Consider the following 25,814-nt stretch of genomic DNA (forward strand, 5'->3'; position numbering starts at 1 on the left):
AGCTGCCACCCACCTGTTACATACGATGGCAATGACGACCACAGCGATGAGGAAGACTAAGCCAGCAGCGGAGGAGCCAACGATGAGAGGCAGTTTCTCCTTGATGCTGGTCTGGTACTCGGCTGTAGAGACAGTGCAGTGGTTATCAGCCTGGTTTGGAGACCTGACCCTGCCTCTGTCCTCCACCATGATGGTCTCGGAGGTGACCCCTAGATTCCCCTCTTGCTTCTAATCCGGCAACTGCCTCATGCTGAGCAGGAAGGGCGACATGAGAAGGAAAAAGCCTCTGACCAGCTTCAATCCTCACTTCTTCATCTATAAAGTGGGCACAGGGACCCCTGCATTGCCGTGCTCAGGTGGCAATAAGCAAGAACGGCTGAGGCCCGGCTCCCTGGACAGGAACCCTGACCACGCTGGGCAAGCAGTCTATCAACTAAGTAATACCGCCAAGATGGGGAGACTGACAGTTCTTATCCCATAGGATTGTGGGAAATCTCTGACAATTCTTGGCTCACAGTGAACACTCAGCCAGCCTGGACTCCCATTGTTACTGTCTGCAGTGTCAATCAGAGACTTCCATAGCAGCCCCGTGACACGCTTTCTACAGTGCCTCTCATGCTTGAGGAAACCAAGCTTGTGGAGGTCAGAATGGGCCTGAGGCTATCCAGGAAAGAAGAGGTCAAAGCCAGCATGCCAGCTCATCTGCCTGCCCCGAGGCTGGGATGTGAATGACAGAGCACAGATGCACTTGGCATCGGCTGGGCTGATGCCAGCTACCCCAGCACCCCGTCCATGTTATTATTAAGAAGAGGAGCTTCTCAAGGTCAAGGGGGTGAGGTCATCTTGGGTTCTTAGTGCCTGCCTGCACATGGCCTGGCATACAGCAGGGCCCTGGCACAGAACTGTTGAATTAATAAAGAGGACTTGGGACAGTGCCCTGGCCAGTAAACTCATCTTACATGAAGGGGCACATAGGAAGGGAAGAGGAGCTGCTGGGGAGGGAAGGGCAGAGGGCAGAGGAGGCAAGTGTTGGAAGCCAGGTGAACTTACGGGGAAGCCTTCTATAGTGGGACAGGAATTTATGGTCATCCAGATGAGAGCCAATGTCTAAACTCCATGGCCAGAGGCTAAGACACAACACTGAAGTCTAACCATAAGAAAGTGTCCCGGAACTTGGTTGGCTGGTGACGGGCCCATGGAAAGGACACTATTCTAAATATATGTGTCCTCAAACCAATTCTGAGCTAGGTCCCTAAGACTCATATATGTTTGATTTTTTTGGTGATGATGGTAACATAATCATCATCTCTTTTATGGACAAAAAGACAGGGCCAGAGAGGTTAGGTGACATGTTTTCAGCGACACAGTTAGGGCCAAGCCAGAAGTGGACTGCCATCTGTTTTGCTTCAGAAGTCACACCTCTTTATAATCTACTGTTCCTCGAGATTATTAAAGCAGAAAAGGTACTCAGAAGCCATATAATCCAGTATTGGAAAACAAACATAGCACATAGGCCCATTCCTTTGTCCAGGGCAGACATTACTAATTTATCCCAGCACTTTTTTCTGCTGAGTTTAGATGGAGTTTCAGAATTCTCACTCTCATTGCAACTTGCTGGACTTATAAATGGACACAATATTTACTATCTCAATTAAGCACAATGATTTTTTGTTTTATAGATAAAAGTCCAGAGCAGGGAAAGGAAAGGATTCGATCAGCATGGATGTGCAAGTTATGCCTGACCTCCTAAGTATCCCAGAAGAGGAAGCAGTCTCACTGATATGACGGGAATAGAAAAGTAGGGATCATTGTGGGCCACAGAACCAGAGGCTCTGTGGCTAGCTGTGCAGTTTGTATCATGCACAGAGGTTCACATCTGGGAGGAAGGGAGGTGGCCTGCTTTCTGGTTGGCACAGGCTTCCTAGGAATAGGATCCCACACTCATGCATTTGCTCATTGGTTGGTGGGGCTGGTACCTGGCGCTCTCCACTCACCTTCTGTCATGGTTTGGAAGTACATCTTGCCACTGTAGCGGCCATAGCCTGCAACGGTGCGTGCCCGCACCTGGAAGACATAGATGGCGCCGGCTTTGAGGCCCTGCACAGTGACCGTGTTGGTGGGGCTTTTTATGGCTGTGGCGTTGTACTCACTGAGCTCCTGCTGGGGAACAGAGAAGATGGTTAAAGAGAGCAGGAGCCTGCCACCTTCTGCTGCTCTTTGGGGCAGGCCCTTTCCAGAGCCAGGTTACCCAATCATGCCTGTGCCGAGTGACTCAAGAGTACTTCCTACGGAAGCAGGCATAGATCCTTCTGTCTTGGATCTGGATCAGTGACCTGCTTTGGCCATTGGAACACTCTAGTAGGCATGAGAATGGGCATGGTGCAGACTCCACATGTGCCCGATGATCTGGCTAGGCTTCTATCCACCATCTGCCAGGAGAGGGGCTTGAACCAGGTTCCAGAACTAGGGAATTGCAGCTGGTTCCTGAACAAAAAATGTGTGGAGACCTTGACCCAACTCTTAGCTGAAATACGGCATTTCACTCACTGACTCAAATCTACTAGCCAGTAGTCACCTCTTGTTGTATGCCATGATATTTGTGGGATTGCTTGTTTTATAGCATTACCTCAGCAAAAGCTGACTAATACACATTTGTTGAGTGGCCACTGTGCACACATTCTAAGGACTATACTAAGTTCTTGAAAACTGCAGTATGGAGACCCATTTCATCATTTCTACACCTGGCTCTGCCATGGGCCTTTGTTTGTTTGTTTTGAGACAGGGTCTCATGTAGTCCAGGCTAGCTTTGAACTTGCTATGTAGTAGAGGATGACTGATTTTGACCTCCCAAGTGTTGGGTTTATGGGTGTGCACCATCATGCCCAGTTTTATGTGGGCTCTTTGTATTTTAGGCAGGCATTATAGCAGCTGAGCCACACCCCCTACACCTCCATCCTGTGCCTTGGTGAGGGACAGTGACATTCAAGTCGCACATATTGGTTAGTGGCTCAAAACTGGGCTCCACATGGAGCCACTTCTAGTGCCCAGGACTTTGGGTATATGAGACATAATGTTCCCATCTTTGAGAGATGCAGATCACCATTCTGACTTTTTGGGTGTTGCCCCAGGCAACCTGATGAAAACAGGACAAAGACCCAGCTGAGCAGTGGGACTACAGATGGGACAGGGCCTAGACTCAAGTGGTGCACACTCACACATCTGCCAGCTACTCGGCAAACTTTCCCTGAGCATCTTCCTTACACTGGGCCTTGGCTGAGCACTAGGGTCCCACAGGAGGCTGAGGTGTAAGCTCCAGCCTCAGAGCTCCAACTAGAACGGCTGTGTGGGGGTTCAACCTCTCAAAGAAAGGGGAAGCTGATGGACAGCTCTGGGTCCTTTTCCAACCCAAGGACACCCAGTCACACATGTTGATCATGTACGTGTGTCAGGTGCACAGAGTCCCAAGTGCATCCCGAGACAGTGAGAACAACGTTATCCCCAGCACTGCAGTGAACCTGCTTCCCGGATTCAGATACTGCTCTGCTACTGGGATCATAAAAGCTGCCTAGGAGGGAAAACTGCTGGATATGAAGTTCTCACAGTGCAAGGGAGGTAGGGAAAGCTGAGAGGAGAGACCCGGCCTCAGTGCGGATCCACAGTAAGGTCAGAGAAAGCTCCCTGGAGAATGGAGGGCTCTGGACCGACCTTAAAGAATACACAGGAGCTACACAGGTGAAGAAGGGTCTTCTGGCAGAGAGAGCAGCAGGTGCAAGGGGTAGAGAAGAGCCTGGGATACAGGGCTACTAGAGGGGACAGCCTGGGAGTGTCTCCTGCTGTGTCCCGTGCCAGGGAGCCAGGCATGGTTCTTGGGAGACCAGACAGGAAGCTGCTTTTCCTGGGCCACAACACCTGTGTTCTCTTTCAGGGAGCCTCCTGGATCCCCCAGCTGTGTGTGTATGTGTGTGTGTGTGTGTGTGTGTGTGTGTGTGTGTGTGTGTGTGTGTGTGTGTGTGTCTCATCTTGGAGCCCCAGAACATCCGCTGAGATGCCAGAGGGAGGACTTTCTACCACACCTCCTGCACTGTCAGCAGAGCTGCATTTTATTCTCCTGCATCAAGAGTGGGATTTGTTTAGCATCGTGGAAGCCAACTCCATCCAGGGTCACAGGTCCTCATGACCCCTTGAGCTAAAGCCCCAGCCCCAATCAACAAATATTTTAATATTAATTTATTAATATATATTCTATTAATATGTAATATATATATTATATATTTATAAATTTGTATTTGAGCCAGGTGGTGGTGGCACACGCCTGTAATCCCAACACCCAGGAGGCAGAGGCAGGTGGATCTCTGTGAGTTCGAGGCCAGCCTGGTCTACAGAGCGAGATCCAGGACAGGTACCAAAGCTACACAGAGAAACCCTGTCTCGGAAAACCAAACGTATCTGTGTGTATACACAGCTCTTGAGTATGGAGGTTAGAGGTCAACAAGAGTGTCTCTTTTCAGTTGTTATCCATCATGATCTTTGAGTCTGGGTCTCTCGCTGGCCTGACAAGTTAGGGTGGGCTGGCTGGCCAGCAAGCCCCAGGGATCCACCCGTCTCCACCGCCCCAGTGCCTGAATCAGATGTGTGCTATGCTATGCCCGTTTTTTGTTTTGTCTCTTTGTTTTTTTTTTTTTTAACATGGGTGCTGGGGATTGAACTCAGGTCCTCATGCTGAGCACTTCATGGCAAGCACTTCACCAAATGAACACCCTCTTAGGCCCAATTTTATAATAGAACTAACTATATTCTATACTCTCTTTGGTGCATACATTAAATTTTAATCTTGGGCCCCATATTTTATTTATTTCTGTGGATGGGGCCCAGAGCCTTAGGGGACTGTTCTGCCACCAAGATACACACCTCCAACTGGGTTGTATCAGGTGACCCCCCCACTTCCTTGGACACTAGGCTCGTGGCCAGGTTCCCTGGCCTCAAGTGGTCTGTCCTCCATCTAGCAGCTCCCTGCTCATTATTCGGGGCTCAGCACAAATGCTAACTCTGATGGGGACCTTCTGGACGTCTCAGCCAGGAGTAGTGGGTGCAAAACCTCTTCTATCGTTTTAATGCATATGCCTATCTTCTCTGAGGATGTGGGTTTCCCCAGGGCAAGGGCCACACAATTGATCTCTAAATGCTCCTTATTGACATGTGTGTGGCCCACCTACAGCGCAATTCCAAGACTGACCAGTAGGTGCCGCTGCGCAACATGATTTCTGCTCCAGCACAAAGGTTGGAGCCCACATTCTGGGTGGGTGCCACTTTAGGGTTTGAATTCCTGATGACAGGAGGACAAGCGAGGTAACCCTGGTGTCACAGGTGCCCCGGGAGAGTGAGGAACCAATCCAAGCAGATTGTTTTCCTAAAGCCACGCACAGGATGGAGATGGGACCAGACCCTATTTTAAATACCAACTTTCTATTCCACGCAGTTGCATTGTGTACTCAGGATGGACCCTTCACTTCCCTGAGGCTTGGTGTGCCAATCCAGAAAATGGAGCAATAAATGCCAAACCTCTAGAATTCGGTCAGGCAGCACATGGTTCATGGAGCTGCCAGACAGACTGTATTGACCCAGCCTTGTCTCTGGAGTACCGTTGGCTGGGAATCACCAGGTGATGGGAGAAATGCAGGGAAGCTTACCAGGACCACCAGGCAGAACCAGGCCCCAGCCAGCCTGCTTGGCTGCTTGCCTCCTCCCTCATTCTTCCTCTCTCTCCCTCCTTTTCATTTGGTTGAGCCAGACTCCCTGGCCTCACTACATAACTGAGAATGTGATCTTGAACTCCTGACCCCTCTGCCTCTACCTCCAGAGTGTTGGGATTACAGGCATGCACCACCATAGCTGGTTTGCAGCCTTGACCTTCTCATCTTCTGCAGCCTTGGCCTTCTCATCTAAAAGGAAGGTAAAAGCAGTGGGTTATCTCCACGTGATTGTGGAAATCCCAGAGAATATGGCTAGAGCTTTGAGCATACAGAAGCGGGTACTATGCACAGTAACTCCATAAATGCCAGCTCTCACGGTCATTGTCATCAACACTGTTAGCAGTCCACATCATCAGTCTCAAAATAGGTAAAGGAAGGCCGAGGTGAGTGGGTGCTCAGACTTCTCTGAACAGATCCTGTTCCAGTTTCGCCAAACACAGCTGGACCTCCACAGTTCACCCCATCCCCGGTCCTTGTTCCCTGTCTGGAACGGTCGCCTTTCTTAGCTGCTGACTGGACATTTCTGTGGAATTGTCATTGACATAGCTGTCAGGGCCCCTGCATTGCCCAGTGACTCTGCTTCCAGCTGTGGAGAACACGAACCCATGGGCTCTGGGGAGCTGCTAAAGGAGGCCACCTCCCCAGGGACACTGGATGGATGGAAATGGCCTGTCTGCAGTGAGCCTGCAGCCCATTTACCCTGCAGCCTCAGGCAAATGGCTATCAGTTCAGGCACAGGGAAGGCAGCAGGTCCCAGTAGATCTAGGGAAAGGACAAACCACTGAGATCCACTGTCGTTCCTAACGGGCCTTCCTGGGAGACAAAAGAGAGGACTGGGGAAGGTGGAAGTGGCCCTCTAGTGGGGGAGGCCCAGTGTTCATACTAGAAAGTTCTGGAACATTCCAGAGAGGAATAAATTGTGGGCACAGGGCAGATCCTAGATGCTAGGTGAGAAAGAGCCAGCCACGGCTTGCCATATATATACATCACACTATTGCAACCTGGTGCTCTTCCCAGGTGATGCTAGAAGGCTAGATGTGAGAGCAGAAGTTGATCTTGCTTCCCTGACACCACCATGACTTACTCCTCCCTCTTCTTCCCAGGCCGCACCCTCTGCTTCCACTGACCCTTGGCACATGCTTCAGGGTATCCTAAGCCTCCTTGGCAAGTGACATGCCTATACCTGCAAATCTGCTGCTCCTGGAACCAGCACCAACCCCAGAGCTATCCTGTCATGTCCCTGGGGTCCTGGGCATCCAAATGTCTCAACCTGTCACCTCTCGCCAACTCTGCTACCAACCTTCTCCCAACTCAAACAGCCACTGTTTCTCACTTGGTGTCCCAAGCATCTCTGAGCCCCCCCCCCCAAGTCTATTCTATTTTCCACACAGTGGATGGATAGATCTTTAATGCAACTGGAGTCAGATCCCAGCATTCCAGAACCTTCTATCACACTCTAAATCAAATCCAGACCCACCAGGCCTGGAAGGCAGGACACACCCCAGCCAGCCTCCCTTTCCCAATGCTCCCCTGTGGTGTGCCCTCTCTCTTGCCGTGTTGTTCTTGTTGAGATTTGAGATCTGTTCTCTGTTCTCCTGACGCAGCTGCTCAGCTCTGCCCCAGGGCCTTTGAGCCCGCTGCGCCTGCTGCCTGAATAACTGCCCTCATCACACATCCCTCTGTGAACTTCTCTCAGCTTTCAAACCTCAGCTCAAATGTCCGGGGTGCAGGCCTCCCCTCACCCATGCCACGGCTGTGGACCATCTTAGGTACCTCCCACCCGAGACCTTTGTTGGCCCTCCTGCAGCCAACACCCCACGTGACTATCAGTGTCTCAGTCTTTGTTCTTCCCAGATGGCGAAGTCCTCTGCAGCCAGAGTCAGCTGGTGAAGTCAAATGGCCCAGTGGCTGTCCTCTGACGGCACGTACATACGTCCCAGGCTCTGAGCAGAGGGGCTAACAGAAGGGGACCTGGTCCTATCTATATGTCAGAAGTCATCTCAGAAGTGACCCTGGGAGCAAGGTGGGAGGCAGGAGCACCAGGGAGACTGAGAAAGAGAGATCGAGGCCAGGTCCTTACTCTGCCACTCGGTAGGGAGCGCTGACAGGTCAGTGTGCCTCTGTGCCTCAGTTTCTCCTCCCCTCAGTGCCTGAGGATGACTGTGGTGATGGTATGGTGTGCCCTGCACACAGAGAGGACTATGAGAAGTGAGCAGTGGCCACTCGGCTGCTGTGGAGCCACCTAGCCCCTCGAGGAAGCAGAGCAGTGGCACCCCAGCTCACACCTCTGCCAGGCTCCCAGGCTTGCCCGCTGCAATAGGAAATGGGTCGCCGTCAGGACTGCACAGGGATTCCTCATTTCCGCTCCAATCTTTGGGGAAAAATACTTTCAGTTTCATTTAATCACAAAGCTTCTTAATTAGTTTTTTTTTTTCTCCCTTTTTCTTTCCTTAAAAAAAAATTTTTTTCAGTTGCTAAGCTGCCCCTGCTGGAGGGAGCAGAGACTCTGACCCTGGCCAGGCAAGGCTTCCTGAACAAGCTCGCAGGCTGGCAGCCCCTTCAAAGACCTTCAGGACCCAGGGAGAGGCAGGGCTCCCAGTAGAGACACTCAGGGCCCTCAGTAGCCCCTTCCCCGACACATCCAACGAGCACCTATGGAGCGCCTACTGTGTACCCGTCACTGGGACACAGCAGAGCTAAAGTCTCCCCTCCTGGATGAGTTCACTGGGCAGCTCAAGGCTGTCAGAAGGGGCTGAAGAGAAGGTGAAACATTGGGCCTGGTCTTGGCAGTATGGGAAGGCTTCCTGGAGAAGGCCAAAGACGTTTGTGCTGCAACACTGGAGGATGAACTGGGACTGGCTAGGGTGGTGGGGAGCAGGAAGTGACTGGTTCTTGTTTCATTCATAAGCTCCATCCCTCACTCTGTGCTTCATCCACACAATGCTCCCATTCATCATTCACACCCTAGGGAGACCAGGCCCCCGCTGCCAGCATTCGGGCTTCCCAGAGAAGAGGCAGAGTCTGTGGGAAGATGTTCGCTGATGGTAGTGATGGCAGTGTTTTTGTGGTACCCCAAAGATGTTGACAGGCAGATATAAGAGACCAGGGAGAGAAGATTGATGCAGAAGTCAAAAGCTGGTCCCCAGGACATGCAAAGAAGGCAGTGATTAGGAGCACTTAGATGAGAGGCTGGGGTAGTGTGTGGCAGGCAGATCTCAGCTGCCCCCGAAGCTGATGGAGTGCTGGGGCTAGGCGGGGCCTCAGCAAGTGGGCTCCAGCAGGCCTAGCTGCCACTGTCTCCAGCTGTCTTCGTGGAGCCTCAACGGCATGACTCCCCATCCATTTCCTGACCACTGTGGGCTCACCCCCAATGAAGGACTTCCTATTAGTCCTTGACACCTTAGTTTGAACAGAAACCCCATGTCTCCTTTCCCCAGATGTGGTTTCTCAGGGTACAAGGAAGAAGAGTTACCAGTCAAAGGAGCAGGTTACAGGGCTTATCTGTGTGGGAGGCCAACTGTCACATTCGCTCTTTCAGACCTGTACTGTGTGGACCTCACGTTCTCTGGTCCCATGTGGTACTAGCCCACCCTGTAGGAAGCAAAGCAGGAGACCAGGGACGTGCCTAGTGTTGGTTCCTGCCTCCTCTCTTTCTCCTCATGGTCCCTACGGAGTGGCAGACTCCTCTCCAATCCACCCATGTGGAAATGGGAGCCCAGAGGGAAAGGACCGCTGCCTGAGGATTCAAATGGGTTCTGGATGGTTAGTCGTACATACGTGGCTTCCAGCCACAGGGCCCTGAGACAGGACTGGGGGCTGTTCTAACAGGCCAGGCAGAAATCCCCCTATCCAGTCCAAGGTGCCTAGGTGGAGACAGGCCACAGCAGACTCAGGGAGGCTCAAAGGAAGTGCAGCTTTCTTCTCTTAGCCTTTAGGAAGAACCCTCTTGTCCAACTCACTGCGGGCTCACCCTCAACGGTGGGCTTCCTATTAGTCACCGACTCCTTAGTCTGAATAGAATCCGTCTTTCCCAGAGGCCCTGTGGTCTCTATGGGTATACCCCACATAGGCGCTTTTAGTAGGTGAAGACTAGTTATTAACACTAAGCTTTTTGTTTTTAAACAGTTCATCACCGACTCAGGCCTCTGGAGGTCAAGTCTGAAGAGGTCTTGAAGGCAACAGGACTGAATGTGGAATGTCAGTCAGACAGCTAGCTGGTCCCCTGGACCAGAAGTGAGATTCATAGAGGTAAAGGCACCTGCCCAAGACCTCACAGTAGGGACAGTAGAGCCAATGGAGAGCCAGGCAGCCCGACCCTGAGGCTGGTGGGAGAGTGGACACCAGGCTGAGACCAGGAGAGGGACTCTTGGGAAGTTGGGGCGGGGGGGGGGGGGACACGGCTACCTTCTCATAATACTGCAGTTCATAGTCCAGGATCACGCCGTTGGGCTGGTCTGGCTGGGACCACGACAGGGTGATGCTGTCCACAGTGCGGCTCACCTGATGCATGATAGACACAGCCGACGGTGCTGTAAGAGAGGCCAGAGGTCAGGGGTCAAAACAGGCATGAGGAGATGCAGCTTACCTGTCGAGGGTGGCTGTTTGAGCCATGCCCCGAAGCACCGCCCCCAGTGACACAGTGGTAGCTGTTACATATTTAGGAGAAACTTTCCAGCTACACTCACCTGAGCAGGGCCTGGGTAGATAGGGAACCGTGAGACTAAGGAGAGCAGGAGCAGAAGGCAGGGTGCTGTGGGTCAGGGACCAGAGAAAGGACCAATAGGGATTGCTGGACCACGGTGGAGGCTGGGGTTTCTCTCAGGGCTGGTGACAGTGTTCTGGGACTAGATGAGGTACAGTAAACACACTAACTGCCATTGTGCCACACACATTGAACCAGTCAGGTGTGTGTGCCACAAGAACTTTCAACCTCACCCAAGTCCATCAAACAGCCCACCTACCAACCCTGGCCCGGCAGCGATCTGTGTTCTCAGCAAGGGGGTTAAGATGGGCATGTGAAGTGGGCTGTGCTCAGCGCTGGAAGGACCGTCACAAATTATTTAGTCCCATTTCTTCGTTTTGTATGTGTGGAAACTGAGGCCTCAAGAGGTGCCAAGCCCGTTATCGTTGCCATAGTCTCTGACCCTTTCGTCCTTAACACTCCAGTATGGTTTTTGCCTCTTCCACACGGGAGAGCCTGTGGTGTGTCCCAGTGGCCCTGTGGAAGCTGGTACCCAGTGGCAGGGACCAGGGTGGGAGGTCTCCAGAGCCCTGCTCTTCCTAGAGGGGGCCCATCCAAGCCTGGGTTCCAAAGTGCGTCCCTGGACCTAGGGTTTGTGGTCCCATGGGGGCCTGAAGACTCACAGGATGGAGGAAGCGCCTCCTAGCCTCTTTCCGGGCTCCTGAACAGGTCTGTGATGGGCAGATCTCCCATCCTAGACAAAAAGAGATACCCGGACACTGATGCCAACCCTTCTTCTCCCAGTTCCCACCTTGCTTCCCAGGGCTTTGGCTGAACTGGGCACCAGCCTGGCTTAGTCCTTTGGGAGCTCAGGGGCCTCTGACATTGGAACTGACTTAGCTATTTCCATTCTGCCTCATCTCCCCCAGACTGTCCCCTGTGTCCTCTATGAACTGGCTGTGTGGCCTTAGGTGAACTGTCAACCTCTCTGGACCAGACTGTCCTCTGTCCTCTGGCCAGGCTGTTGGATTCGTTGTCCGGAAGCTCCAACACTCCCTGTTCCCCAAAAGCCCTCAGCCTAGAGGCCAGTGTGGCTGAGTCCAGAGTATGGATTCCTGTTCTGCTCCCCCACCACTCGTTGACCTGCAGCCTGGGCAGGGTCTTTCACCTCTGGGCGCCTCAGCTTCCACACCCCTGTCTTCTGCAGCAGGGTCACTGTAAGTATGGGAGGTGTGTGTGTGTGTGTGTGTGTGTGTGTGTGTGTGTGTGAGAAGTCTGGGCAGGTGGAGAGGAAATACTTCTGCCAGCACTAGTGAAGCCCCCCCCCCCACCTGCCAATCAGAGCCACACAGACTCATGGGAGAAAGGTGCTTTTTTTTTTCACCCAGTGAGTGCCTCTGCCCCCCATCCCCTAGGTCAGCACCACACTAGGCTCTATAAAGAGGAACCAGAGAACCCAGACTGGAGCCAGGGACCCCCCCACTGCTGCTTCTGGAATCTCCTCTCTTTTCAGCTGGTGCCAGTGTAACGGGGAGACCTGGACAGACCTCGCATTGCCTACCCACCCCCAGCTGTTGACCCTCAAGCCTCAGGCGTAGGGTGCCTGGGAACCCGAACGCCTAAGCCACTACCAGGTGAAGCTGATATTCCTAGGAGACAAAGCATGCTGGGTCATACAGCAGGAGGCGGGGCCATAGCAGCTGAGCCCTGGTGTGGTCCACTCATCAGGTCACCTCTCACAGACTATGCCCAGGCTGGGCTCTCCCCCACACTCAGTCTCCTTAGCTCTGAGCCACTGAGTGGCCTCTTGAGGGGGTTGGGACCATGCTGCTGGGGCAAGTGGGCCCAGCCTTCGGAGTCTGTCCTTGTCCTGAAAGTCCTGGGGTATAACAGAAGGACTGGAGTAGGTGACTGCCTGCTCTTTACCCACTCAGCTCACTTTCTGGAGGACCCTGGGAACCTATGACGCCTACCCTGGTTACTGACACCCACGCGGTCACTTTTCATCGGCTAACGCCGTCAACACACAGGCCATCTCTGAGTTGGACATTATTATACCCACTCATCAGATTAGGAAATGAAGTCAGGAGGGATGGAGAAACCCGCCCAAGGCCATTAACAAGCAATGGAGGCCAGATCCAAACCCAGGCAAACTCGGGGCCAACCAAATTCTCCCTGCAGCAACCCTTTTTAAGGGCCCCTAAGTTGTCTTTTGTCTTGGTCATTTGTTACACCCACAGAAATAAAGCCAGGATAGTACTCCACGGTATGGACACACCACAGTTGTTTTAGTAATACAGGCAGAGCAGGGAAGCCTACAGAGGGCTTGTGAGGACACCCTGTGTTCCAGACTGTTGTCTCGAAGCCAATCTGCCCCCCTCCAGGCACGGTGGGTCCCACGGGCTTGAGGGGTCTGGGCCACGCAGGCTTGGGTTTCAGGCAGATTCTGGGCTCTGAGCCCCTAAGCCGCATGACCCAGGCATGGTGAGGAGGCGGCATCTGCCCGGAAGATGATCAAGGCAGGCTGGGGGGCTGGCCCCTCTCTCGGAATCCAGGGATTAGCAGTGAGAAAAGAACAGGCTGGAAGCTGTCCGGGCCCCTCCTGCTGCCGCGCCCACCCTGGGTCAGGTTACCCTGGAAGTTGGACATCAGGGAATTCTGGTATTTTCAATTATCAGCCGGGCACGCCAACAGGCTATGGGGTCAGCGGTGCCCTGTGACCCTTGCCAGGAGATGGAGCCCCAGGGGGCAGAACACAGAAGAGGCCTGTGGTTTGAGGGGGTGGGGGAAGCCGTCCAGCCTGCTCTCCTGCAGCAGGTGGCCAGGGGGCCTGCTGGCCTCTAGCAAGACCTGTGGCGAGTGGGGAAGCCATGCCTGACAGGGGCTTAGGACAGCTGAATTCTCTCTGTGAGTTATGTTTCTTCCCTAAGGCATGATGGAGCTGATGAGGGATTTCTGAGGGAGGATGAGGAGATACTTACTACAAGGTGGTCCCCATAGACTAAATGGGGGGCTAGCTTTTAGTCCTAGATGCCAATGTAAGTCACAGAAGGAGGCAGGAATGCTGGCTGGTCAGGGCTAGGTGGTCACACCACACCTCACTTCCTGTGACTCAGTATCTTAGAGTGCTGCAGGTGAAGGAATTCATGACCAGGTGAGAAGAACCAGTGAGCTAAGGCACCATGGGGAGAGGAGGAGAGGCAGGCACACAGTGGGCGGTCTAAGGCCCCACCCCAGAACCATCTACTGCTCTTGCTCCCATGCATGGCCCCACAGATATCCTGCCATGGAGGCCTTGTCTGGCACCCCCTGCCCCTTCACCATCTCCTCTCTCCCAGGCACCATCCATTCTGTCCCTTTATGTTCTCAAATATACTGAGGTCCTTCTCAAATCTGGGTCTTGGCTCCTGCTTTTCTGCCTGGAAACCTCTTCCCTTCCACCTTCCAGAGGGCAGTGGCCATCCTCTCCATTCAGGTCTCCACTCAGATGTCACCTGTTCAGAGACACCATGCCTGACTGTCTCTCTGTCTGAGACACATTCAATCCTTTACCCTGGAACAGTGTGTGGCTCAGAGTAGGCATTATAACAATATTTATTGGTAGGAGTCAGGAAGGAAGGAAGGAAGGAAGGAAGGAAGGAAGGAAGGAAGGAAGGAAGGAAGGAAGGAAGGAAGAAGGCAGGGAGGGAAGGAGGGAGGGAGGGAGGGAGGGAGGGAGGGAGGGAAGGCAGGCTGGCTTCAGGCTAATCATCCCTCTCTCTGCCCAGGCTCCTTTCCCTTAGCACTTCCTGCTGCCTTCCAAATACTCATTCATACTTTCTGACATGAATAAAATTCGAGTTCTTAGCTAAGTACACTGTGCCCAATTAAAAGACTACATTTCCTCAACCTCTCCACTAGCCTGAATGACCATGTGTGCTTGCCAGTAGATATAAGCTGAACTATTACATAAAGCCTGAAGGAAGTCACTTCACAAGGAAAGGAGCCTCCTTCTAATTCACATTATCTTAGTGTCTGGGACATGTATGTGATGGCTGGAGAGACTGCAGCTAGTTTGGCCCATGAGGATAAGAAGATGTGTTGAGGAGTCTGGGCCTCTGATGACTGACTCCATATTTCCTATTTTCCAATATTCTTTACAAATCAGAGAAAGGATACCTCCACTCTGGCCGAGCCACCACACGGACTGGTTGTATCAATCATAACTCTACCCTTTGTCACTTTTCAGGTTTCCTCTCTCTGGTTCTGGGACTGGCTGGGTGATGTCCTCTGGCCAATGAGATACAGGTAAACATGACTTCCAAAGGCCCCCCGCTGTGTGCATCTACCTGGCTGCTGTCTTGGTTCCCTGTGTCTGCCAGGGGTCTGTACCCAAGATAATCAGCTAGAACAGTGGTTTTCAACCTTCCTAATTCTGTGACCCTTTAATAGAGTTCTTGTTGTGGTGATCCCCCCAACCCTAAAATCATTTGTTACTTCATAACTGTAATTTTGCTACTGTTATGAATCATATTGTAAATATCTATCTTTTCCGATGGTCCTGGGCAACCACAAAGGGATTGTGACCCACACACAGGTTGAGAAACACTGTGCTAAAGGCTTAGCAACACAGCAGCTGGAGCTCCTGCAGACTAACCAACAGCTCTCACTGCTGAACAGGGAGCTGAACCCTTACATTACCCAAAGAGCCCTGGAGCAGATGGATAGCAAACACAAGCATGCGTCCATCGGGACCAAGGCTACCATGGGCTGTCCAGAGACTCGCAAACTCGCTGCATGTAGCTTCTCCTCTGTCACCAGCTTTGCCGTCCGGCCTGTCCTATGTCCCTCCTATATCATGCAGTGAACCCAGCTTCAATGGCACCTTCAGTCAGCAACGCCTTCCCAGCTCCAAAGGATCAGAGCACAGGATGTGGTCTCCCTCGCCCTCTCTCTCCTCTCTCTCCTCTTCCCCCAGGCCCCTGCCTGGAGCTCTCTGATCCTCTCAGCCTCCCAGGGAGAGAAGAGGGTGAAGACAAGTTCATATCAGTTCCAGAGCAGAAGGCATTGTGTGCCCAGACCCAGCAGGGCACGAGGATCAGAGGAATTCAGGGATGAGAAGGCTTTGAGAGTTCAAAGTCTTTCGTCGAGGGAGCCACGTGGCATGGCATCATGGACACAGACCTGGGCAGGGTGCTGGGGACCTGCTATGCTAAGGACTCCTGTGGGATCCTGAGAAGCCACTTAGGAATCTCTCTGGGCCCCAGTTTCCCTCTGTACAGCAAGAGATGTGCATGAGATGAGATGGGGACCCTGTGATGTGGGGTATTTCAATATGACCCTAGTTACCTGCTATAATGAGCAGGCCCATGATCCCAAAAGATGTCTACACCTCTGTCCTGGGGAATGTGGTCCCTCACGTGTCAAGACGGGAGATTTTCCTGTGTTACCCACATTGAGACCCAACTTAAAGAATGGGGCTTTCCTAGCGGGATGCCCAAAAATGTGTGAGGCTAAAATACTGGGTACCCTGTGGGTGACTGAGAGCTATCAGAGGTTCTAGGCAAGGACTTGAAGGGGCCTCGGTGGCTCAGGGTGGCTCACAGCTGAAGAAAACCAGGCCATGCCTGAAAGAACCAGAACACTGTCCTCAATAGACAAAGGCCGGAAGCCGGGCCTGGTGTTCCAGCGGCCATAACCCCAGCTGAGGCAGGGGAATCTCAAATTCAAGGTCTACCTGGGGGTACAGAGTGAGTTGAAGTCCAGCCTGGGCAATGTAGTGAGACCCCACTTCAAAATAAAAAGGAATATAGCTTGGTGGCAGAGTGCAAACCTGGCATTTATGAGGTCCTGGGTTTGGTGCAAAAATAAAGATAAAAACTCAGATCTCACAGCCCCAGTAGCCAGGCGCATGTCCCTGCTTAGCTGCAGAGATCTGCCTAGCCTCAAAACTGTGAGGTCCTACTGTGTGCAACTGGAACTTGCTAAGCCTGTGGTGATCTGGCATGGTGCCACACTATTGCTTATCCCTCTAGGCCTCGGCAAAAGCCCATTTTGCAGGCAAGGGAACTGAGGCCAGAGAAGTGAGGTCTTCCTTACAGATGGGACCTCAGCTCAGAAAACACAAAGTTTCTGTCCTTTCTCCCATGTGACCAGCTAGGCTGGGAGGGCAGGGCATGCCTTGCCTCCAATGGATCAGTCTGCTGTCCAGCACTTGTGACTGTAAAAGCTGCAGTCACCTCTCTGGACACAGGAGGGACAGCCAAGGGACTCACCTGCCTCATGTCTGCAGGTGCCCTGGCAGCCCTGGCCCTGATGATCCCGCAGCCTCCTGCTATGACGGGTATGGGCAAATTCTTAACTCATTGAACAGCTCCCACATACCAAACTACCAAAGGGCCTTGTGGCTCTGTGAGACTCAAGGATGAGGACCCAGCTGAACATCCATGTGCTAAACAAGTTCACTGGGCATCACGCTGATGCAAGGGACCCCTGGGTTTTGAGTACCTGCCGATGTCATGCATCCTGGGTGGCACTGGGGACAGTAGCTGAACTCCCATCTTAGCCCCGTAAGGAAGGAGGCCCATGGGGAAGAGTGAGCAGATGTGAACTTCCTGGCTAGGCCAAGGCTATCAGCTGGGGACAGCTTGTCATTTGGTTGGCCACATAAATGCCAAGAAGCTGCCTGCCTCGTCCTCTGGTCTTTCTGCTCGTGTGTGTTCTTGTGTGAAGGGGCAGGATGGCCATGTGGCAGAAGCCAAGGGCTCTGACAGCTGGGCCCAGTCCTGGGGTCTTTCATTCCTAGATGGTGGGCCTGGGCATGCGGCTTGGCATTTCTTCTAGTGCAAGCCCTGGAAACCCAGCCCAGCCTCCCTCCTCAGTCCCTGAGTGCCACTCGTGACTGGGCAGAAGGCACTCCACAGAGGCAGAGTGTGGGCAGAGGCGCGTGACAGCTTTATGAAGTCAGAAGGTGAGGGCCAGGAGACGGTGAGTGCAACCCAGTGCTTGCCCAAATGAAAGGCTTTTTCCTTTTAAGGCAGTGAGCTAGGTATTTATAAACTGAATTTTAGGGTCTGTCCAAAACCCATCACCGAATGCATCAGTCTGGAACTGAGGCTCCTGCCTTATTTCTCTGCAGTCTCCAGCATTTGCACACACACACACCCCAATCCTATCCGCGCGCGCACACACACACACACACACACACACACACACACACACACACACACGCAATCCCACCCCCTTGCACCCACGCACCCAATCCCACCCCCTTGCATGCTTCCCTGAACCATCTGAATGCTTCTGGACTGCTCCCTGTGGGTTGTCCCCTTCTGGGTGCTGGGACAGCCTCTGTGAGGAGAAGCAGACCACTGCATGTGGGCAGTAATGGTGAGGCAGACAGACAGATGCATAATGATCAGAGACATAAAACTCCATTTTAGCTGCAGGAATGCGAAGCCCTGGCACTAGGCTGGGAAGAGGTGTCTGAGTCAAGACCGTCAGAGAGGTGAGCTCAGGTCTGAAGGCAGGCCACAGCCACAAGTGCAAAGGCCCTGCGGCAGGAGGACCTTGTGTTAGGAGGAACAGGGGAACCCTCTGTCCACCACCTCCTGCACTTTTCTCCCTACAGACACCTTGCTCTCTGCCCATCCCATCCCTCCAGTCCCCATCTTCTCCTGCAGGAAGCCTCTTCCCTGAGAAAGCAGTAGTCTGCACTGGTGGGCATTCCTGGGTCTCATTCCAGGCCGCTGTGATATCTATGTTCTACCTTGTACCTACAGTGGACGTTCTTACAGGCAGAACCGTTTGCTCTGGGCTGGACTCAGAGGCCAGGGGTCCCAGAGGTCCCAGGCTTAAATCAAGAGCTGAGCCGCTTAGTGGTGGGACTGCTTGTGACTGCCCCCCCCCCCTGCGCCCGTATCTTAGCCTACTCACTGGTAACATGTGAGGGAGAGCTCTATGTGGCTACCTGGCTCCTGACTGGGATGTGAGATAAGGGGCTTTTCAGAGCACTTGGAATGGAGAAAAGTGGGAAAGGGAGTAAGGCCCAGGGCTCCAAGGGACTTGGGCTCAGTTGGACTCAAGTTTCTCAGAGTTGAGTCCCTCAATAAACATCAGATGCCACTCCCAGGCTCTCCCTTGGGAGGCCTGGATGCAAACCAGGAGACTGTGTTCTGAGAATCTCCTGTCTGGTCCTGGCAGTGCACAGTTTAGTGGGGGAAACTGAGACCCAAGTGAGGAAGTGACTTCATGGGTGCGACAGAAGGCTGAGTCTCTGGTTTCTGCCCAGGAACAGCAGGGCCCACTCTTTGAAGGCAAACACAGCCACCACCCCCTTGGTGCTGGCCTTGGCCACAGACTTGCTGTGACTGCTGAGATATGCTGTGTGGCTCCTGCCACACGCCCACCCTTCACCTGGAGAGAAACGAGCCTGAGGAGGGTGCTGAGTCACAGAAGAGACTGGAGAGAGAGTCTACACCAGGATGCCTGCTCACCATAGTATGCCCCACAAGGGGAGCCAGTGATCCACAGGGTCCCACAGTGAGAGAACACAAATGCTACTCTTGTCTACTGAGCCCTGAGGTGGTTTTGTTACACAGCATCACTGCAGTAATACCTGACCATTACACCAAGGACATACGCAATAAATGCCAAAGCTAGGATGGAAAACCAGGTCCTCTTCTGTTTATGTGTGCCTTCATGTGAGTGCACGTGTGGAGGCCAGAAGCTAACCTTGGGTCATTTGTCAGGTACTGTCCACCTGAGATAGGTCTTGCTGTCCAGTGGACTCCGGGGATCCTCTTGTCTTTACCTCCCTAGCACTTAGTTTTTATGTCAGTCCTGGAGACTGGACTCAGGTCCTTGTGCCCACACAGCACTTTACCTACTGAGTCATTTCCCTAGCCCCTCCTGTTTTTCAATCCTGAGGGCGCCCCCGGTCCTTCCTTCCAGAAACCTCTCCCCTCAACGCCCTCCTCTGCACCCTCTTCTCTGAGCATGTCCAGTTTTAGACCCTTCCCAGCAGCCCAGGCCCTACCCTTTGCAGCTAAGCACCGAGACTCTTAGCAACAGCTCTCCCCTTACCCTGGGCATCCAGTAGGTGCTGGGGAGGCCCCCATAACCCCAGAAGAGCTCTAGAAATTTCCTTTCTGCCTTCTCCCCGTAGAAAAGCATTGCTTCTTCCTGTTGCTGTTGCCAGGGCTCCAGCTGAGAAGATGGAGAGACTCACCACTGAGCCCCATGGGCTATTGAGTATCTTGGCCAACAGCTGTAGCTTCTGAGGTTCTGTAAGGTGTCTTCCCCTCTGGACCCCAATCTAAGGATAGCTCTATGTTCTTATAGCAGTTCACTATTCTAAATGACTGGATTTGGGGGTACATTTGTTACTTAGCATTATCATCTCAGTAGCTGACTAACACAACCCCTCACACTTTCAGCCAGTTACATCTCACGGTCCCATGAGAAGCTATATTCCATCTCAGAGACAAAAACAGACAGTAGAGCCACATTTATAATCAAATATAGGTCCTTCCCATCCCCCAGGGCTGGACACACACATGCTCACAAAAGCACATGCAAATAAGTTACAGAGCCCCAGGCATATCTCTTTAAAACATAGTTCTCAAAACACATGGAATGGCAGGGCCACATATTCAGACCCATAGTCATACTCTAGCACTGGAGTCCCTTAGCCTCAGTCATTCCTCCTGGCTTGAGACCTGACCTGTCCGACAGTCATCAGGGTGCCTAGGGATGCAGTGGGTCCCCTTTCTTCCTTGAGGTCCCCTCCATCTCTGTCCTGGATCCCCTTAATTCTGCAAACTACAGTTGCAGCAGCCTACTTCCTCCAGGAAGCCTTCCTGGCCTGCCCTGAACCTCTGCCTCCAGGATCCCTGTGATTTCCCATGAAAGGTAAGCTGAGGAGTGGCTTCCTCCTCCCCTGTAGCCGATAGCTCTGTGGGGAAGAAGTCATTTTTCAGCAAAAGCAGCTGAGTGAACACACCAAGGACACACACTGCCTACTCCACGGTGCCATAATCACCGTGGTTGTTCCATGGAGCCCACAGAGTGAGGTGTTCCTGGGAAGCACCCCTTAGACTTGTTAAGTCAGTGGGGGTGGGGGTGGGGGTGGCTGAAGGGGGATCAGGGGCTGTTGCTAGGACTGTGTTGCTTGGCACCTTTTCACCTGAAGGGAAGCAGGGTGGACCATGGGAGAGTATCATAGAGCCACAAAGACTATTGTCAAAGAGGAATTCTGGGAGAGACATTTCTAGGAGCAAACCTAGAAATGTCCTGGGGTTAGGCTAGAGGAGGCCAAGTGTGCCTTAGGAAACACCAATGGAAACTGCTGGAAGCCCCTCAGATCTGCCACCTCCACTTTGCCCTGAGGCTGCAAGAGGACATCTCACTTTCAGTAAACACTGGAGGCCACCCGACCAAGCCCAGCCACTCCCACCTATCCAGATCAAGCATCACCATGCTCTGGGGCTCCTCTCTCTTTCCTACTCAGCTTGGGCTGAGCAGGGAGACATTCAGATCCTTGAGAGTCCCGTGGATCGGACGCCCACGGTCTGCATCACTCACCTCTTCTTCGAGAGGGAAACATTCTTGCATTCCTTAATCCACCACAAAAGGCAGCCGCTATTATACACCCCAAAATGCAGAGGGTCACTTTGTCCCCTTGGGAGTGTTGAACCACAGGCAAAACTTTTTTTTTTTTTTTAAGTGTCAGGAAGCAAATCTATGTCCTACACATACTAGGCAAGTGCTCTACCACTGAGCTACACCCCCAGCCCTAGCTGTTGATTTTTGGAGACAGGATCTTGCTATGTAGCACAGGCTAGCCTCAAATTCACAATCCTCCTGCTTCGGCCTCCTCAGTGCTAGATGATGGATGGACACTACCATCTTAGCGCATGAATAGTCTCTGAAGAGAAACTGCCTCATTTATCTCCTTAAGACCGGCAGGGCACTGCCCAGCACAGGGTGACAGTCCCTTCCCCTTGTACCCACGGGGCTCACCTGCTTGGTTGGTTGTGATGTTCACAGAGGCGAACTGAGGTGAGAAGGGGCTCTGGTCAGTGACACCATTTACAGCCTGGATCTCGAAGGTGTACTGCGTGTGTGCCAGCAGGTCACTGATGTAGATGCGTGGCTCGGTCAGGCCCAGCTGGCGGGGCGCATACTGCACATTGTCCCCACAGCGGGTGCAGGCGCCCCGGCCAGAGCCGCAGCTCTTGCAGATGATGTTGTAGACAAGATCTTCACGGCCCCCTGAGTCTCGGGGTGGGGTCCATTCCAGCATGAGGGATGTCTCATTGACACTAGAGATCACAGCCTGGGGCGCGGAGGGGATGGCTACAGAGGGGACAAGAGGGTCAGTGGAGGCTGTGGGTACTGTCTCCACTCCATGCCCACTGCCTCCCCCAGCCCTGGCCCTCCAAGTCTTTCCATTGACCCAAAGAAGCTTCTAGAATATGTTATCCTGCTGAGAATCAGTATCTGCTTTTCTCCAGGCTCCAGGCTCTTCAGTATTTGATCCTGCAGATAGTGTTTCATGTTTGGGATGATACCTACAGGATAATACCTTCTCTCCCTCCGACCCTTCCTCCCTTCCTGTGTGTTGTGTATGTACTTCAGTGAGTAGAGGTCAGAGGACAACTTTGTGGAGTTGCTTCTACCCTTCCATCTCTATGTGAGTTCTGCTGATTGAATTCAGGTCATCATGCTTTTGGGGAAAGCCCCTTCACTCATGGAGCCCTCTTGCTGGCCCTTTCCCTTTGTAACAGTTTACTGAGGGTGGTAATTTGTGTATCTGAAAGATTACACTCCCAGCCTTTGTGATCATATATCGGCCACTGACAAGGGCAGAAGTTGTTGAGTGGTGTATCTTATGTGTGTTTATGTGTGCATGCACATGAGTGTGTGGATGTGTGCATGCATGAGTGTATGTGTGCGGCAGACATATAAGTATGTGTATGTGTGCATGCATGTGACTGTGGGTGTGCATGTGACTATATATGTGTTGCATGCATGAGTACATGGACGTGTGTGCCCATGTGGAAGTTGGAGCAAGAGCATCAAGTATCTTCCTCTGCCATTCTCTGCCTTGTTTTGAGACAGGGTCTCCCACTGAACTGGAAGTTCACTATTCCACTAGGCTGCCTGGCTAGCTAGATCCTGGGATTAGCCATTCTCCACCCTGAGTGCATGGCCTTTTACATGGGTGCAAGGGATTTGAACACAGGTCCTCATGCTTGCAGAGCAAGTGCCCTTACCCACTGAGCCATCACCCCAATCTCCCTAGAGTTATGGCTTAAAACGAAGACAGACGGCTATGCTGTCTTTTGCTCCTTTCTGCTACTGCTGTGTGTGCGTGCGTGCGTGCGTGTGCGTGCGTGCGTGCGTGTGTGTGTGTGTGTGTGTGTGTGTGTGTGTGTGTGTGTGTGTGTCTCCTGGAGTTTCAGCAGCCATGCTAGAAGTGACCCTAGGGGGAAAAGCCAGATGCCGCAGAGGCCATCATAAATCCACCTTTCTGGGCCCTTCGAGTTCCTTTCACATGACAGAATAGGTCTGTGCGGTCTAAGCCACTGGGGTCCGCTCTGTGACCGTCACCCCTGGCTGATGCAGGGGATAGAACACTGCTGTTTTCCAAGAGAACTTTGACCTTTGACCTGAGGTTCAGGCTGCAGCGGCAGCCTCTATTGCAGGCGTCAACTGACTCTTCTGCCAAGCCTCCTCCTGTCCTCCTGTGAATCAAGACCTTGACTTTATCCTCCACGTGACCGAGGGGAAGGGGGTGGAGGCCAGATGCCAATGTGTAGTGCCAACCCAGGACCGGCTTTCCATTCCCTTCGCCAGGCACTTGGCTGCTGCTCTGAGCCTTCCTGTGAGTGGACTGGGGAGGGGGTGGGGTGGGAGAGAACGTACTTGTACAAGGCATGTCTAAGGGGTCCAGGTCAGCCCTGTAGTAACCGTTGCGGCATACACAGTTGGTGGCGCCCTCAGAGGTGGTCCGGCTGTTGATGGGACAGTGGGTGCAGGCCTCATCCCCCTGGTTGGCCTTGAAGGTTCCTGATGGACAACCTGGGAGAGAACACAGGGAGAGTCACCAAAGAGGCCAGGTGAGATGAACAGAGGATGCAGCATGAGGAGGGACCCCTGCCGTGATCCTGGGGACCCGGCTCCTGAAGTTCTGGGGTCTCAGGTCCAGCTTGTTAGTCTGGCTCTGGCCCAGGGTTTCCAGAGGACCTTTTTTCCCCTTTGTCTCTGAAGTTGCCTGTGGATTCAGCACCCTTGGCAACCTCCCCTCGCTGTCCTGGCCCACCGGTGCCTCACCCTGGAGAGGCTTGGCAGAGTCTACATTCTTAACTTGGTTAGCTGCTAACTGGCCTGTAACTAGGTAATAGGGCTCTAGATCATAGACATGATTTTGTTACAGATGGAGTCCTGGGCAGTCAGACAGCACTGTGTGTGACTTGGTACATCCTGAGGATACTGTTGGAGTCACAGAGACCTGAGTCTGAGTCCCTTGTGTTGCTCTAGGTGAGAGGTTTAACCACTCTATGATGCAGGTTCTATATTTGTGAAAGTATCACCCTAAGGTGAGCATTCTGCACATGCACATGTGATGCCCCATACAAGCCCATGCCAGGCTAGGCGTTAATGTAGAGTTTGGCCAATGTGCTGGAATAAAAGGGGTTTGCAGTACCAGGTTCAGCCTGAGGGGGCAGTGTCCACACTCATGCTACTGCTCTTGAGCAAGCAGCCTTGCCGCCAGGGCATGCATGGGTTAGGTTCTACTACTGGCAGCCATGGGAGTGAGCGTGGGTTCAAATCCACCCACCCGTTCCTGCTGTCCTGGGAAGGGAATCCAAAGGTTGCTGGTTGGGCTCTGTCTCTCTCAGTCTCTTAGCGAGGGGGTGAACGAGAAAGAACTTCAGAGGAAAAACTCCCTGGGATAAAATGCTGCTAGTTCACCTACAGGCCAGAGGTCCTCATCTGGAAGACATCTATCCCATGCCTGGGTGCTGTGTGACTTTTTGGCAAGTGACTGCACCTCTCTGAACATCCATTTCTTGTATAGAGACAGCTAACATTAAAAAGAAAACTGTCTTAATTCATCTTTCTAGCCCTGGGTGTTGCACTTTAAGTCCTAAGTCTTAGCAATTCATCTGCCGCCAGCTGAGCCTCCAGGTCAGAGATCCCGCCTTTCCTGGGGCTTGAAACAAAACCTGGATTCCAAGGGCTTTACCCTCCTGCCATAATGACCCACGTACAGGGTTTCCTGGCCATTTTCTCAGCTGCCCCAGAACTGAAGCCAAACCTTAATGACCATTCTTGACCTCTGCCTAGCCTATGAGCGGGTATTCAGTGAGTGCTGTATAAATGCTTCCTGCTTCAGTGGAAAGAGAACTTTAGAGACTATGAAGTTAGGATGGCAGTGGACATGGCTTAGGAAGCAGGCTGCCTGCCGAATCCGATATCCACCTGGGTGTGCAGCATGACCAGTGAACTAACCAGCTTAGGTGTGTCCATGAAACAGGCAACAGCACTTAGTGCCCGGGAGAACACTCTGCTGGTTCACTTCTGTACAAAGGGGCTGGAGCCATCTTGGCATAGACACAATTACCTCGTTCAAAGTCAAGCTGATGAGTGACCTTGGGTGAGTGAATTGACCTCTCTGAGCTGAAGTGTCCTTACTGGTGAAAAGATTTCCTGCCACACCATGTGCCTATGAAGGAACAGGGAACAGAGCACCTGGTACAGGGCGGGGAAGGGGTTGTGCTCAGTACCAAGCTCAGTATAACTCCTACAGACATTGGAACACAGCCCCTCTCGGGCCTGCCTATCCTGCTTGCTTCTAGGATATAGGTTTGCAAAGATTGTGACCAAGCTCATCGACGTCCACCCTGGCTCTACGGGAACACATGGGGTTAGACAGGATTTCATCACAAACGACCAGGTTGAAGCGACAGCACCAAGGAGGGTCCCATGGTACCAACATGCATACAGCAGCATACAGAGTCCCCGGGAGCGTTAGCTCTGTCCTAAGAATCTGGCCATTCCCATCCCTGGAAGCTTACTGAGGCTGATCTAACAGTCACCCATCCTCTCTCGCATCCAGGCAGGGGAACTGAAGCATGAGACGGGAAGGCACTGTCCCAGGATGGGGCTTTGGCAGCAGAGCTGGGGTCAGCCCCAGGCCCTCTGGCTGCAGAGGCCTCCTCTGTTCCCTCCCTGCCTTAGAGTCCAGAGTGATATCCTTTTTCATCCACAGTCCCCAAGTGTTGATGGAGAGTGAGTAGATCAACAATTGCACCTCTGCAGTTGTGGCTTTGTGGACTCGACACCTTCTCATTCACCAGTCCTTGCTGCTGTGGACCAAAGTGGGGCTACCATCT

General features: G+C 52.7%; 1 protein-coding gene across 3 annotated transcripts in view; it reads right to left on the bottom strand.

Moving 5' to 3' along the window:
- The window catches only part of Ephb2 (EPH receptor B2), a 185,533-nt gene that overhangs the window by 19,646 nt on the left and 140,073 nt on the right, over positions 1–25,814 (bottom strand). For 2 of the 3 annotated variants that reach the window (XM_036178785.1, XM_036178784.1), the window contains exons 4-8: positions 23,341–23,496; positions 21,433–21,768; positions 10,155–10,279; positions 1,995–2,157; positions 14–122 (exon numbers count right to left, since the gene is read on the bottom strand). In XM_036178785.1, coding sequence (XP_036034678.1) covers positions 14–122; positions 1,995–2,157; positions 10,155–10,279; positions 21,433–21,768; positions 23,341–23,496 — 889 coding nt within the window. Of the gene's footprint in view, positions 1–13; positions 123–1,994; positions 2,161–10,154; positions 10,280–21,432; positions 21,769–23,340; positions 23,497–25,814 lie in introns of all 3 variants that reach the window. The other variant, XM_036178786.1, reaches the window with a different exon arrangement.

The sequence above is a fragment of the Onychomys torridus genome, chromosome 2 (genome assembly GCF_903995425.1).
Source record: "Onychomys torridus chromosome 2, mOncTor1.1, whole genome shotgun sequence".
NCBI lineage: Eukaryota > Metazoa > Chordata > Mammalia > Rodentia > Cricetidae > Onychomys > Onychomys torridus.